Source organism: Lissotriton helveticus, chromosome 1_2 (assembly GCF_964261635.1).
Source record: "Lissotriton helveticus chromosome 1_2, aLisHel1.1, whole genome shotgun sequence".
Lineage (NCBI taxonomy): Eukaryota > Metazoa > Chordata > Amphibia > Caudata > Salamandridae > Lissotriton > Lissotriton helveticus.
This window is the reverse complement of record NC_136058.1, coordinates 270,861,462-270,874,818: the sequence shown is the minus strand read 5'-3', so window position 1 is coordinate 270,874,818 and position 13,357 is coordinate 270,861,462. Positions and strand designations below refer to the sequence as shown.

The following is a 13,357-nucleotide window of genomic DNA, read 5'->3' as shown; positions in this document are numbered from 1 at the left end:
AAATCCAGACAAGACCTCTTAACAATTATGTCTCAGTTAGGTTTAGCGGATATCTGGAGGGAAAGGGCAGGGGCCAAACTGGGGGTCTCCTTCCGAAATCTTAAATATAAACATCTTTCAAGAATTGATTATGCTTTCTTCAGTTATAGCCTTAAGGATTTTCTGATAGATATTTCTTATCTCCCCTCGCACCTCTCGGACCATTCCGCTATATCATTCATACTAAATATAGGCCGCCAAAAACCGCATTTTTCCTGGTCTTTTGACCGTACCTTGTTATTGGAGGAGGAGGAAGAGGAAGTTTTCTTCCTCAAGACAGAAACGCAATTTTTCTTAGAAGCCAACTTAGACACAGCTGTTATCTCCGTTTTGTGGGATACTTTGAAAGCCTATTGGAGGGGGTGCATTACAAGTCGATCTGCGTATAGGAAAAAGCAATATAATGAATGTATTAAAAATCTTGAGTTGGAAATGAAGGCAGTAGAAAACACTTTGGGGGATCACTTGGGCGCGGAAGCTGATCGAGAAAGATTAGGAGCTTTAAAATCGCAGCTGGAAGGCATCTTACAGAACAGAATAGCAAAACGGTGGGAGGCAAGTAAGAATTCTCATTTTGAGTTTGGGGAGGCGGCGGGGAAAATCCTCGCCTGGAAAACCAAGGCTAATCAATCTCGGAACTATATTAGGGAGATTAAGGTGGAGGGGGAAGTTTCCCCGCGGCTGACCCAATTAGAAATCGGCGCTGCCTTTCAGGATTTTTTTCAGGCCATTTACAAAGAGGATACTGCTGTAGACACTCTGGAGTGTGAGGCTTGGCTGAACTCAATCTCTACTCCTAAGCTCACAACTGAGCAGAGTAAGATCCTGGAGAGAGAGAGATCTCGGTGGAGGAGGTTAACAAGGCACTAGGGCAAGTGAGTCGGTGGAAGGCCGCAGGCCCTGATGGGCTACCAGGGGAACTTTATAGAGCCCTTAGTGGAGAGATTGCGCCGGTCTTGACCTCTGTTTTTAATAGCATTTTTCTGGATGGTTCGGACCCACCTAATTCCTGGAAAGATGCCACTGTGGTTTTAATACCCAAACCTGGGAAGGACGTGAGGGACTGTGGGTCGTACCGTCCGATATCACTTCTTAATTGCGACTACAAAATCTTCGCTGCTATTATGGCGGACAGACTGGGGGCGGTGGCTAAAACAATTATACACGATGACCAAAAAGGTTTCATTAAGGGTAGACAGCTATCAGACCTCACTCAAGATCTTGTGAGTGCAATTGATATAGCTACCACTTTTTCTCTCCCGCTTGCCGCCTTTACGTTGGATGCGACAAAGGCCTTTGATAGGGTCAACTGGGTCTATTTGGCTGCAGTTATGAGGAAATTTAACTTACCCGCAAATTTCTGTAATATGATATCTCTTATTTATAAAGCTCCAACGGCCAGGCTTTTTGTGAACAATCTTCTGACAAAGCCTTTTAGTATCTCTAGAGGAACAAGGCAGGGCTGCCCGCTCTCCCCCCTCCTTTTCAACCTTTATATCGAGCCCTTTGCTCAGATTCTAAGAGAAGAAGCAAACATATCATCATTCAGCTTCGGAGGGTGGGAAAAGCGGGTAGCCCTATATGCGGACGATATCCTCATAATGACATCCAACCTAGACCAGGCTCTCCCCACAGTGTTCAAGAGGGCTGAAGAGTTTGGCAAGATTTCCGGGTATGAGATAAACTCAGATAAAACGGAAATTATGGCCTGGAACACCACTACTACTCTGGTTGAGACAGTACCCTCAATGCGATATTTAGGCATCAGAATCTTTCAAGATATTAATAAGCTTGCCGTTAAAAATCTGAAGCGAGTACATAATGAATGCCGGAAGAAGCTTAAGGCTTGGAACCATCTCCCTTTATCCATCTTTGGGAGAACTAACTTAGTTAAAATGTCTATCCTGCCTATATATACGTTTTTGTTTAGCTCGATCCCAATGGCTTTTGACCCTAAACAATTGGCGAAGTGTCAACAGGATGTCAATTCATTTGTCTGGAGATATGGAGCCACACGACTGGCGTGGAAGAAGTTGAGGAGGAGGAGGGAAAAAGGGGGGTTGACGCTGCCTGACCTTCAGTACTACGCCTGGGCATTTGAGCTATCTTACTCTAGAATGCTTCTAAAGACACCAATGGATAATGCTAGGGGAAGAATGTTTCGAGCTATGTTAGAAGGCGCCGGTCTTCCACCAGCTGGCTTTCTTTTTAAGTTTGGAGACCAGAAATTTTTCAAAAAAGTTAAATTAAAGACTCTTCAATCACTGGCGAGGAGCTGGTCTATAATTAGGAAGAGGTTGGGGCTCGGCTATTTCTCCAACGCGGCACCTCTGTGGGACTCACCTGGAGCTCCAGCGTGTCTTAAAGACAGTTTGGCGGGTCCTATCAGAGAGGCCGGTTTTTTGTCCTGGGGAGAGTTGGTGGCAGGAGGCTCCATGATTTCTTGGGAGGATCTGCGGGAGAGAGTCGGACCGCACCTTTCTACCTTTAAGTATATACAACTAACTAGTTGGGCTCAGGCAACGCTTAGGAAGAGGGTCCCCCTTGGGAAAGAAAGTCAACTGGAAAGTTTATTGGTCACGAGACCAGGGGGGGGCAAGGAGGTTGCATGTTGGTACTGGGGGATTCTAGAAGAAATAGATGGAGATTTTAATCTCCCAGAGAAATTATGGGCAAGAGAGATGGGAGATCAGTGGGATTCGAAGTGGCAAATTTCATTTACTTTGCTAAACAAGCTTGTGAAACCAGCTTGGCTGAAAAGAAACCACCTTTTCACGCTACATCGTGCATACCTTTCTCCCCAGAAACTATCTAAATATCAAAATGGGAAAAGTTGTAATAAATGTAATCTGCCGGAGGCTTCGGATGTTCACATGTTCAAGGACTGCCCAGCAATCAGCTATTTTTGGGAGAAGGTGTTGGAGGCTCTGTCTTCTATGCTTAATACAACATTGCATATCTCTCTTCCCCTGATTATCTTTGGATTAGATGATAGCATCATTGGGCAGGCTAGATCCTTTTTGTTTTATTCAATCCTCCTGGCTAGGAGACAGATTTGCAGGTTTTGGGTAGACGTAGCTCCCCCAACTTTTTCAGGATGGTTGACATCGCTCTACGAGGTTTCTAGGGTGGACCTGGCCAGATCCTGCAGCAGGAAAAAGCTTGCTTTTTGGGACTTTTTGGTAAAATGGAGGTAGAATGCCCGGGGTTGTTTTTTTTTTTTTTTTTTTTTTCCCGGGTCCTATGATTATGCCTGTTTCCTACTCCATGGACCGGTTGAAGGGTCTTCCCAGGTTTGGGCTGGTCCAACAGGCGTTAACACGTCTAGATGGAGAGATCTAGGTCTCCCTGTTGTGTGAAGAATCCCTTCTCCCGCCAACAATAGCTTTTGCGCGCCTGGGTCCGTGCCATGTTAACATATCCGAGGGCTGGTTACGGAGGCGTTGTGGTGGTTGGTGGTTGTTTCTTCATACTAGGGTATCGGCAAATGAGGACACAAAAAAAAAATATATATATATATATAAACATAAACAAAAACTGTTTCACGGCGCAGTACCACCCGGAACTAGAATATGGAAGGGAACTAGTAGCGTACAGGGTACAGCCATCTGCAGCAAGCACATAAAGCCAGCACATAAAGCCACCGAGTTATCTTACATAAACTAAAGCTCCTTGTGTACACAAAATTGACCCTCATGAAAAGTACTCTGCTCAAATGTACTTAATGCTGTTAAAAGTGCAGTTTACAGACATGGTGAAGTGCTCATATGCTAACACTACGGAAGACTAAGGGGAGAAATTATAAATCCAGATGAATATCTGGAGAGGAAATGTTGAGAATCAGCAACTTTAATTTAAAAAAAAGGAAGTGTGTTTTGGTCCCGATTTACAGCTCACATCAGTTGGGGGATCAAAGAGGTGGAGTTTTACTATCTATGGGGTTCGGGCCTTTGCAAGGGCAGAATGGAAATTCTCACCTTCCCAATTCAGGTATTTGTGAAGGGAAATTTCCGTATAGAGGCGCAAAGGGTGGGAGTGGGTAATGCCAAGTTGCCCCATGTCATGGGTAACAGTCTGCGATGCTTAGAATAAAAATGTTCATTATGTGACATGTAGAACAATGAAAGGAAGTAGGAAAGAAAATTCGGAAAGGCAGAAGGAAAGAAAAAAACTGTTAAAAGGAAAGAGCGAAAGCAAGAATGGAGCAGGAAAGAAAGGGTCAAAAGGAAATAATAAGCAAAGAAAAAAAGAAAGTTTGAAAGAATTAAAAATATGTGAATATTGTAAGACATGGAAGTCAAGAAAAAAAAAGCTTGCCTCGGTCGTGCCGCTCATGCGGTGATTCGATATTTGACTCACCGGGCTCCTACCTTGATCTTGTGCAGGGCCCACCTTATCCTTCAGGATCTGAATACACACCGTGACACAGGAAAAAAAAACATGCGGCCGGATTTGGTGCTGCAAATAAAGCAAAGGCGGCCGCCACTATCAGTGTGGCGTGCCGTTCTATCAAAACAAACACATTGTGAGAGAGCGTGTCGTGCCTCAACATCAGGCAGGACAAAGCTATTAAACAAAATAGTACTCAAGGCTGTAATTAAAGCCTACAGAGTAACAACACATGTAGAAAGGAGTGTCCTCATGGAGGTTACAAAAATGAGACACGGCTTGACTAAGGAAGGACTACCAAGGTTATTGATCAATGAAAAGCCAGAGTTTCCAAAGGGAAATGACAAGCCAATGAAAAATATGGGCGGTGAGTGGGTGGAGCTTCAAGCCCACAACTGAATACAGCATGCCTCGCAGAGCAGCGCACGCGCTGCCCATGCTCGATCTAAAAATAGATAACTGAAAGCCTTATTTATAACCAGGGCCACTGGAATTATCTGGCAGGGGAGGGTCAAATATGATGGAGGGTTCAGTAAATTATCCGGTAAGAAAAGGCAAATTATGCTGCACATTTTGTGATATTATTACTTAATTATTTTGTCATTTATAACTTGGTAACACTGCCTGGCCATTGGTTGCACCTCATTAGTACCAGTTTAACACCCAAATATGCAATAAGCTACAGAAAGGTGGCCACTTAACCTTTGCAAAGGACCTGCAAAGGACCTTCCACTGTGCTCCAACACGTGTTGCTGTGTTTTTACTAACTTTTGAACCATTTGAGCTAGAATTTTTGTGTGTGTGGTTAAAATATGCAGATTAAGTGCAGACGAATGGTGTGGCAAATCTACAACTATGTAAAAATCACAGCAGCAGTATAATCTCAAAATTCCAGAGCTGTCCTCATTTTCCCATACATACACTGTGGATACATCACTCAACCTCTTCTCAATTACATGAAGTTGTTCAAAGAATACAGTTGTTTTCACTCTATATTACTTACCCGCCTCAACACTAAATGCGAACTGAAGAGGAAAACCCCAATATTGGTCCTCGTATTGTACTGCTTTGCTTATTTCTTTCTTACCTGAGTTATAATTGCCCTGCTTATGTTATTGGGAGCTATAAATTCTATAAAAATATCTGAATATAAAAAACACTGTACAGCAACAAATGCATGCACCCATGCAGAGCCTACCATACCGTGGGAAATGTCAGAAGTTGGCCACTTCCAGGCTAGACCTTTCTCCTGAGAAATCTTCACTTCTTTGAAAGTATTATTCTTTTGACACATGAAGGACACCTGTGTCTTCCCTCAATACAGCAAGTGAGCTGGAACTGCCACTTTCACCGTAGATAATGCAAGCAAAATCTCTGCAGATCTGAGGTAGATTTACCTTTGACCTGATGATGGTCCTACGCCTATGTGGTAGATGGACCAAAATGCGGACATCGCTGGGCTGATGCCGTTTGCATTACTATACTGGAATTCAATCAGTCAAAGATGCGGAACTGTACTCTTGATGCTGTTGGGACAGGTAAACCTCCAGCATGGTGTACAGTTGTGTTCCCCTGCCTCGAGTGCCCAACTGAGACCTCCTGGTATCCGGATTTTTGATTTTAGCTTAACTTCACAGCAATCTAGTGTGAGCAGAGACCTAAAACGGACTCTATGTGCATGATGTCCTAGACTTGTCCGGTGACCTGAAGGATTGCCCCACGCATGCCCTCATTTGGCTGCCAGAGGACCACTGTCCACACCAGGAGTTTGATATGTCGAGTGGTGATGGTAGCATACTACGTTTGTGGATTGGTAGTTGCGACTGGCCTTTTTAGGTCTCTCCTGCCAGACAGCACAAGCTGTCTTTTTGTGAAAGACCTTTGTGAACCTACAGTAGGCCTACAGCCCTTCCACAGCTTACCACCGATTGGTTTTGTCACTTTGTTTGCTTGCTTCTTATTTGCTGGCTTGCATTCCTCTTCTTGCCTTTGTCCCTCCCCAAGAGCATAGCATTTTTACAATCATTTTTATTGGCTGACTTGTATCCTTCTACTGTTCACATTTATGGAACTATTTTTTCTTTTTAGGTCTCGCCTGGTGAACCCAGCGCTAAGCGCTGACGCCAGCGAGAAGTATTGTTGTGGAGTTGACTCTCATGCGAGACAAGAGATGGGCACGCGCAAGAGAAAGACGGACTGGAGACGTGGACGCGCGCGTGAACAGGAGATGTTCACGTGCATACGGCTCAGCTCGCTCCCTCTCTCCCCCTCCCTCCCTGTCTACACGCACACAGGACAGGAGATTTGCATGTGTGCATCGCGCGCTTTCACTCCCTCCCCCCTCACCCACCACCCTGTCGGCTCCACGGAGAAAGCTTGTTATTGGGGTCGGTGTCGAGAGTTATCGAGGCGATCATTCCGCCTTCCTTTCTTCTTCACGCGTTGTCGCTTTTGGACTGCACAGAGACGGCGATTGTTATTTTGCTAATGGGTTCACGTGACACGTCTGCAGAGCAGTGGCACAGTGCGAGGGATGTACATCAATCACTCTGTGATGCAGCCCTCCTACTGCACAAACAATTTGCCTTTGAATTTAAACAACATACTCAAGGTGAGTGGTCTGCCACAAGAAACATTCTGCATTCGTCAACAAAACGCTTCATGTAGTTTGAGACTGGCACATGTGACTTCATGGAAATCACTCCCACGCGCGATATGTCTTCGTGGGCAAAGATTGGGATATTATTAACTAGATGCCCCCAGTCCTTTCTCTTTTTTAGATTCAGGTCGCCTTTTGTTTCGGCGCGGGTGACCCCCGCAGAGAGAGGGACAGACCAGCCCTGCCCCCACTGCAGCCGGGAGTGTTTGTGGCACCGCCGAGCTGCACCTGGGCACGAGGTGTGTGCCCCTCCGAGGCTGGGAGGGCTGCGACTAGGGGGTCGCCCGAGAGGAGACCATCCATCAGCCGCGGGTGGGTACAGGCGCTGCGCAAAGCGCCCTGAAGTCCTCCAGAGAGTGGATGCTGCCTGGCCCCGTGAGTGCCCTATGACTCCGACACAAGAGCCCTCTCCTCACCCCGGTGCTCTCCACAACCACCCCTGGTGCCCTCCTCCACCACTCTTGGTGTGCTGCTCCCCCCCAAAACCCCCACGAGCCCTCTCACCTCTTTTCAGCGGGGAGCCCGGGAGCCTGCCCCCGCCGCTGTGGGGCGAGAGCTGGGGCTGAGCCAACGAACCAGTCTCCCAAGCTTCTCCCAGGACGTGATGTCGAGAGACACAGTAGAGGGGCGTTATGAGAGCTAAAAATACCACTGGCACTCTCAGGCGGCCCGCAGGAGTTCAGGACATGCGACTTCATCACGCTCATAGGACACAAACATAGTGGAGCCGAGGAGGCTATATAGACACAGACACGGACTGCCACACACGCACGCTTACGCACACACATATGCATACACACGTGTGTGTGTATATACACTCACTACACGCATACAGTCACCCACAGATGCTTACATACATGCACATACACACGCCGCGCATACACACATGTAGAGACGCTCAGGTGGCGCTCAGAGGAAAAAAGGAACAAACATCCATAACAAGCCATTTGCAATGCAATAGGTCTCACATTTACACAAGTTTAAGCTATTGGCATAAAAAGAAAAAAAAAGGCATTGTCATTTACAATGCCAATAGCTTAAACTCGCGCAAATGCGAGACCTATTGCATTGCAAATGCTTGTTTAATCAGCACTCCCTCAAGTACTTCCCCCCCCCCGCCACACCCACCACCACCCCATACTGTGTTGATCACCCTCTCCCACAATTGGTCTGTAAAAGCACCACAACAGGGATATTTTTCTGGGGTTATAGCTGAAGAGCCGGTTTTAAAGATTGTCTTTGTTTTCTCTGCTGCAAGCCACAAATGGCATGATCGTACAAGCTTTGGCACACAAAGGCTTTTATGTCACTGAAGGAAGAACCATCTGCTGCACTCACTCAGCTCCTTAAGTTCCAGTTGAATGGGCTTGCAAAGGGATGCTGTTGCATTTTTAGGGGAAGAGGACTCCAGATTTTGGTGGTGTCCAATCTGTACTTTTTGGCTTGGTAATCTAAATAATAACTTCATTCCTGCTAGTGATCTATTTCCGGCCTGGTTTCTATTGGTCTTTCAACCGGGCAAGTTCTTCTTATGCCTGCATGCTTTACTCAGGTGCAGGTTCTGAGACAGTAATATAATACAGCATCTCCATCTACAGTTTAAATTGACATTTTTAGAAAACATTCTGTGGAGCACGAGCAAAGGGTTCATCAGAGTGTGTTCCCTAGACGGTGACTTCTCAGGTATTTTGTGTATTGTGTTTAGGGAACTGGGGTTTAATGTTGAACCACAGCATTTCGAAATTTTGGCTTTTACAGTTATTGCATGGGATGTGTTAATTTATTACATTTGATGTGTTTTTTATGCTTCTTTTGTTACTATCCTGCTTTTGGTGTCCTTAAGTCCTATACCTGGAAACTGAAGGTGCTGGATATTGAGAAATATGACAGAGCAGAGCCAGATGGCTTGTGAGCACAGAGCAATAGAGCACTAGGGACAGAGAGCTCAGGCGGGAACAAGCCACAGATCACTCCTGTAAAAGCAACAAACTGGCAATGCTGTGGTCCAATATTGACCCCCACTTATTTAAACAGAGGCCAAAACATACTTGATATGTCCTTTGGTCGTGGCCCAAAGAGAGTGTGCGAGAAATGTAAATTTTAGCTTGAGGCAGCTGTGCTGTAATATATTACAGGCTCAGAACGTGCTTCTGAATGAAGCACACAGGCCTAAAAAGATACTGTCCCGTCTGAAGAACAAAAGAAACAGAGATGGAAATCGATCACTGTGGAGAAATTAAGTTATTAATTAGCTATCCAGGTCAGAAAATACAAAGAGGACACTGCTAACATCAGGAGTCATCCTCCCTCAATGTTTAGGAATGCAACAGCAGTCTTTTTCAAGCTACTCAGCTTAAACGTAAGGAGCTCAAAAGTCTCTGCATCAGATATGACTAACATATTGTCAGTGCTGTACTTCACAGGTTAGATTTATCTCTACCTTTCTCATCTTATGATAAGAGCCAATGAAAATCTTAGGACCAGTAGAAACATCAATGGGTTAAGTGAATAAGGAGATTATATAATAATGTCTTTTTAGGTCTCGAACCAGGCGACGCAGCTTGAAGCGCTGTCGCCAGCGAGACTTATTGTCAGCGACTTGCCTCTCAAGTGGTACATACCGGTGCACGCGCAGGCATTGGGGTCTGTGGACGCGCACGTACAGGCACGGGCACATCTCCTGTCCCGCTTCCCAGGCGAGTCAGCATTCAGTTTTACTTTCCATTTCCCCTGTGGGCTCCACGGAGACAGCTTTTTCTACAATAAACTTCGTATCTGTCTTTAAGCGGACGTCAGGGGCTTTCACTATCATTACTTTACCCACCCTTAACCTGTGTTAACTATAAATAATTCCGTACGAAACTCCCCCCCCCCCCCCAACTCTTGTGCTCCAACGGAGGGAAGATCCGAACCTTTTGCATCAGTCTTTTCGCTGAGGGGAGGAGTGACCTTCGCTTCTTTCTATCCGAGGAGTCCTGCTATTTTCCCAGGGGTCTGTACTCACTTCGGCCGGGTTCCACTGCCGCTCGGAAAAAAGCTGAGCATGCTGGAAAGCAGGGCCGCGGCCTGCTCAGGGTATATGCTCAGAGGCGAATCCCTGAGACACACGTAAGCCCGTCCCCAACAACACTCTGCTTATGCCCGCCCCGAGTGCAAAGTCCGCCCCGCCAATAACCTGCCCACCATCTTCCCAACTCCGTAATGGGAGCGGTCCCAAAATGTGAAAACTCCTCCCACGGCTCAACCCAGCTGCTTGTTTATGTCCTTGCATCCAGACAAATGACATCATACCTACAAGTCAAGACTATTGCCTTTGTCAATGGTTGTTAGTTGCATAAGAGACATAAGCAGCAACTAATACTAGTTTCCTTAAGGTAACCACATTAGCATGTCCCCACGCTCGCTTCTCAAATCCAAAGTGAATAGGTGCAAGAAGCAGGAAAGGGGACGCTTCTTCTAGTCCTCCGCCAGAATGAAGGGCCCTCACCCTGCGTCACTCGTAGTGCAGTGCTTTTATTTCAATTATTAATAGTGGGAGACGCCCTGGCAGCCCTAAAGTCTTTTAAATGCTTGTATACGTCACTAGAGAGATTTGCAGTACAATTGCAATTGAGATTGCAATTTCTAAATGGGGCATGTTGCGCGCCGGCTTCTCTTGTAGTAGGCACGTATTCTTCAGAAACATAAAACCGATACCACAGTAGATAGAAGTTACGCCACTTGGCGTGCTGATCAACCTCTTCCAGAGTATCATTCCTCGCACCTCCATACATCGCTCCCTCGCTGAACCTTTTGAGAGCACTTTGGCCAGTGTGTTCGGGCAGCTTTGGCCCTGAAGAGGATTCAGAAGGTGAGAGTGGATTCAGGGTAGAGGAGCATTTTAGGCATCCTGCTGTCGCCAGTCTTTTGCCATTGTTGTACGCACTAATGTTTTAGTCTGAATGAAACCCTTATCCCACATGAATTAGTCTGCCCTCTTTCCCTGTTTAGGAATCATTGACCTTACAGGAACACAGTCTGCCCCCTCTTATGAATCTGTGTAATTGCGGGTTACTTCCGCTGCAAAGATTACTGCTGTGTAATTTTGACGAGGACACGTCACATTGACCCCTGACAGCTATTCTGACATAAATTGTGGGGTTCTACACCCTTTCACCAGAGATGTTTAATCTATACACGCATCCTCTCTTTACCTCATATCAAATCCACAAGACGCAGTGGACTCAGAACGCGTGGGTGAAGTGGGCTTCAGGTCTCAGTAAATTCCATCATATTGCATAGACCAATAACCTTATAAACTGGTTTTGCTTTTTGTTGTTTTTTTTTACACTATTTGCACGTCTAGTTCAGTCTCTCAGATAAAGTAGCAGTTGCCCATTTTAAATAGTCTTAAAAACAATGAAGACAATGAACGAATCACACATTTCTTAGTCAACGTACAAATGTGATTTAGCTATGACAACACAGAATGTGCCGCAAGTACTCTGACAATGTGCAGCTTCTTTACAGAACTAAGTTTGTGGTTACAATAGTCCTAATTTGTAATGAGCGATTTTGTTCTCCAAGGGACTAACTCTTCGTCGGAGGGAGGAAATCCTCAAAGGGCAAGAAGGCAGACATATAACTAGATACAGAGCAAATGTCATTCTTTCAGTAATGATGGCATTTAACAAACCATATCGTGCTGAACTCGGTCCTAGCTTGACAGGTGCAAGGGGAAAAAAAGACTGCAAATCTTACGGAAAAAAAGGTAGATCTACAGGATATTCTGGATTCATGTGGTTACATTGAGAAACAATGGCTGTAACACTAGGTTCATTTGTAAGTTTTTGATACAAAGGGTAAGTGTTCCCAGCCATTGCCTCTTAAAAAACTATTTCACTTTATTGCTAGTGCTAATCTGATATCTTCTAGATCACAAACACCAAAGACCTAATATGTAACAATAATTTGGATTTTGCTTACTTTGCCATTAGGTTTTCCTCAAGAAGGGTGTTTTTAGCCCATGTAGATGTTTGCTACCTTGTGAAATCAGATTCCCGTCTGTGCTCTGGTCTGACAAACTAAGAGATGGATGTTGAATTTAATTTGAGTGAAAACATTTGTATTGGTCAGTGACCGTGATATGTCTGATCTGTACTCAATGGAAGTGAAATGTTTCAACAAAACTCCGGGCAGTTTTACAGCAGTTCGTTTTCAAACTTCAATGCCATTTTCAATTCTTGATTTCACTGTACATTTCAGCGATGCAATTTTATGAGCAAATGACTACTGACAGAAAGCAACTTAAAATACACAAAAGATAGGCTTACCATCCGACATCAAAGCGAAATCCAAGGTCAAATATTGTATAGCAGGTACCTAAAAACAAAAAGAACACAATTAACACTTGTTTTTATGTTCATTAAAACCAACTTATTCAAAAAGGAGATTTTCCAATTACTGATATGGCCTCTTTATTACCTTCATCTCAAATACTGAAAGGACAAAAGCTAGAAAGCAGAGTGTAGCACTAGCAGTAATAGAGCGGATCATAAATCCTTTGGCGAAATAGTAAATGTAACAGTAAAGTGGTAGTCTATGTTAGCTTATGGACTAGGCATAGTAAATTGAATTCTAACACAAATTTTCTAGATTTTGTCACAAAGAGGAGATAGGAACACTGAGTGGACCAGTACTGCCCCCCTCCCCAGGGTGGAGGATTAGTTTGACTGTTTGTGGTATTGAATAGCCAGAATATCCCCTGCAATAATCTGAAAGAAGGAGAACTCGTGCTGTCAATATCATGGCATGGGAAAACACTATAGAAGAATTGGGAGTCATCCACTTTATGAAATGCAGAGACCCTTGTGGTCCTACAATTAAGGTCAGTAGTTCCTGAAACAGTGTGTGTGATCAAATTAAGCGTTTCTTATGCTAGTGGCAAGAGGTGCAACATCTGTAGGAACGGGGATCGTGCTCCTTTGAAGAGAGAGAAACGCTCAGTTTGGAAATAGGATGGTGACTCTCCAGAAGCATTATAGCCCATTAGCTTCTCTAAAGAATTGTTACAGTGCAATAATGCAACTAGCTGCAGAAGCAGTTTGATCATTGCTCTAAGACACCAGTCTGGCTGTGGACAATGTTTTGCTCTACAGCTCCTTCCTGCCTCTCAAGTCTCTTACATCTCAGCTCTTTCGACAGTTATCAAACAATGTAAACCAAGAGCATCAAAGAAGATTTCCAGCATGACTTTTGTTTTTACAACTGTAATCAAACCAAGTCACCAAG

The 13,357-nt window shown here is 44.8% G+C and overlaps 1 protein-coding gene across 1 annotated transcript in view; it reads right to left on the bottom strand.

The window, feature by feature from the left end:
• Nucleotides 1–13,357, bottom strand: part of ATP6V0B (ATPase H+ transporting V0 subunit b) — a 102,020-nt gene that overhangs the window by 70,498 nt on the left and 18,165 nt on the right. The window contains exon 2 of the mRNA XM_078671714.1: nt 12,400–12,448. Coding sequence (XP_078527840.1) covers nt 12,400–12,448 — 49 coding nt within the window. The remainder of the gene's footprint in view (nt 1–12,399; nt 12,449–13,357) is intronic.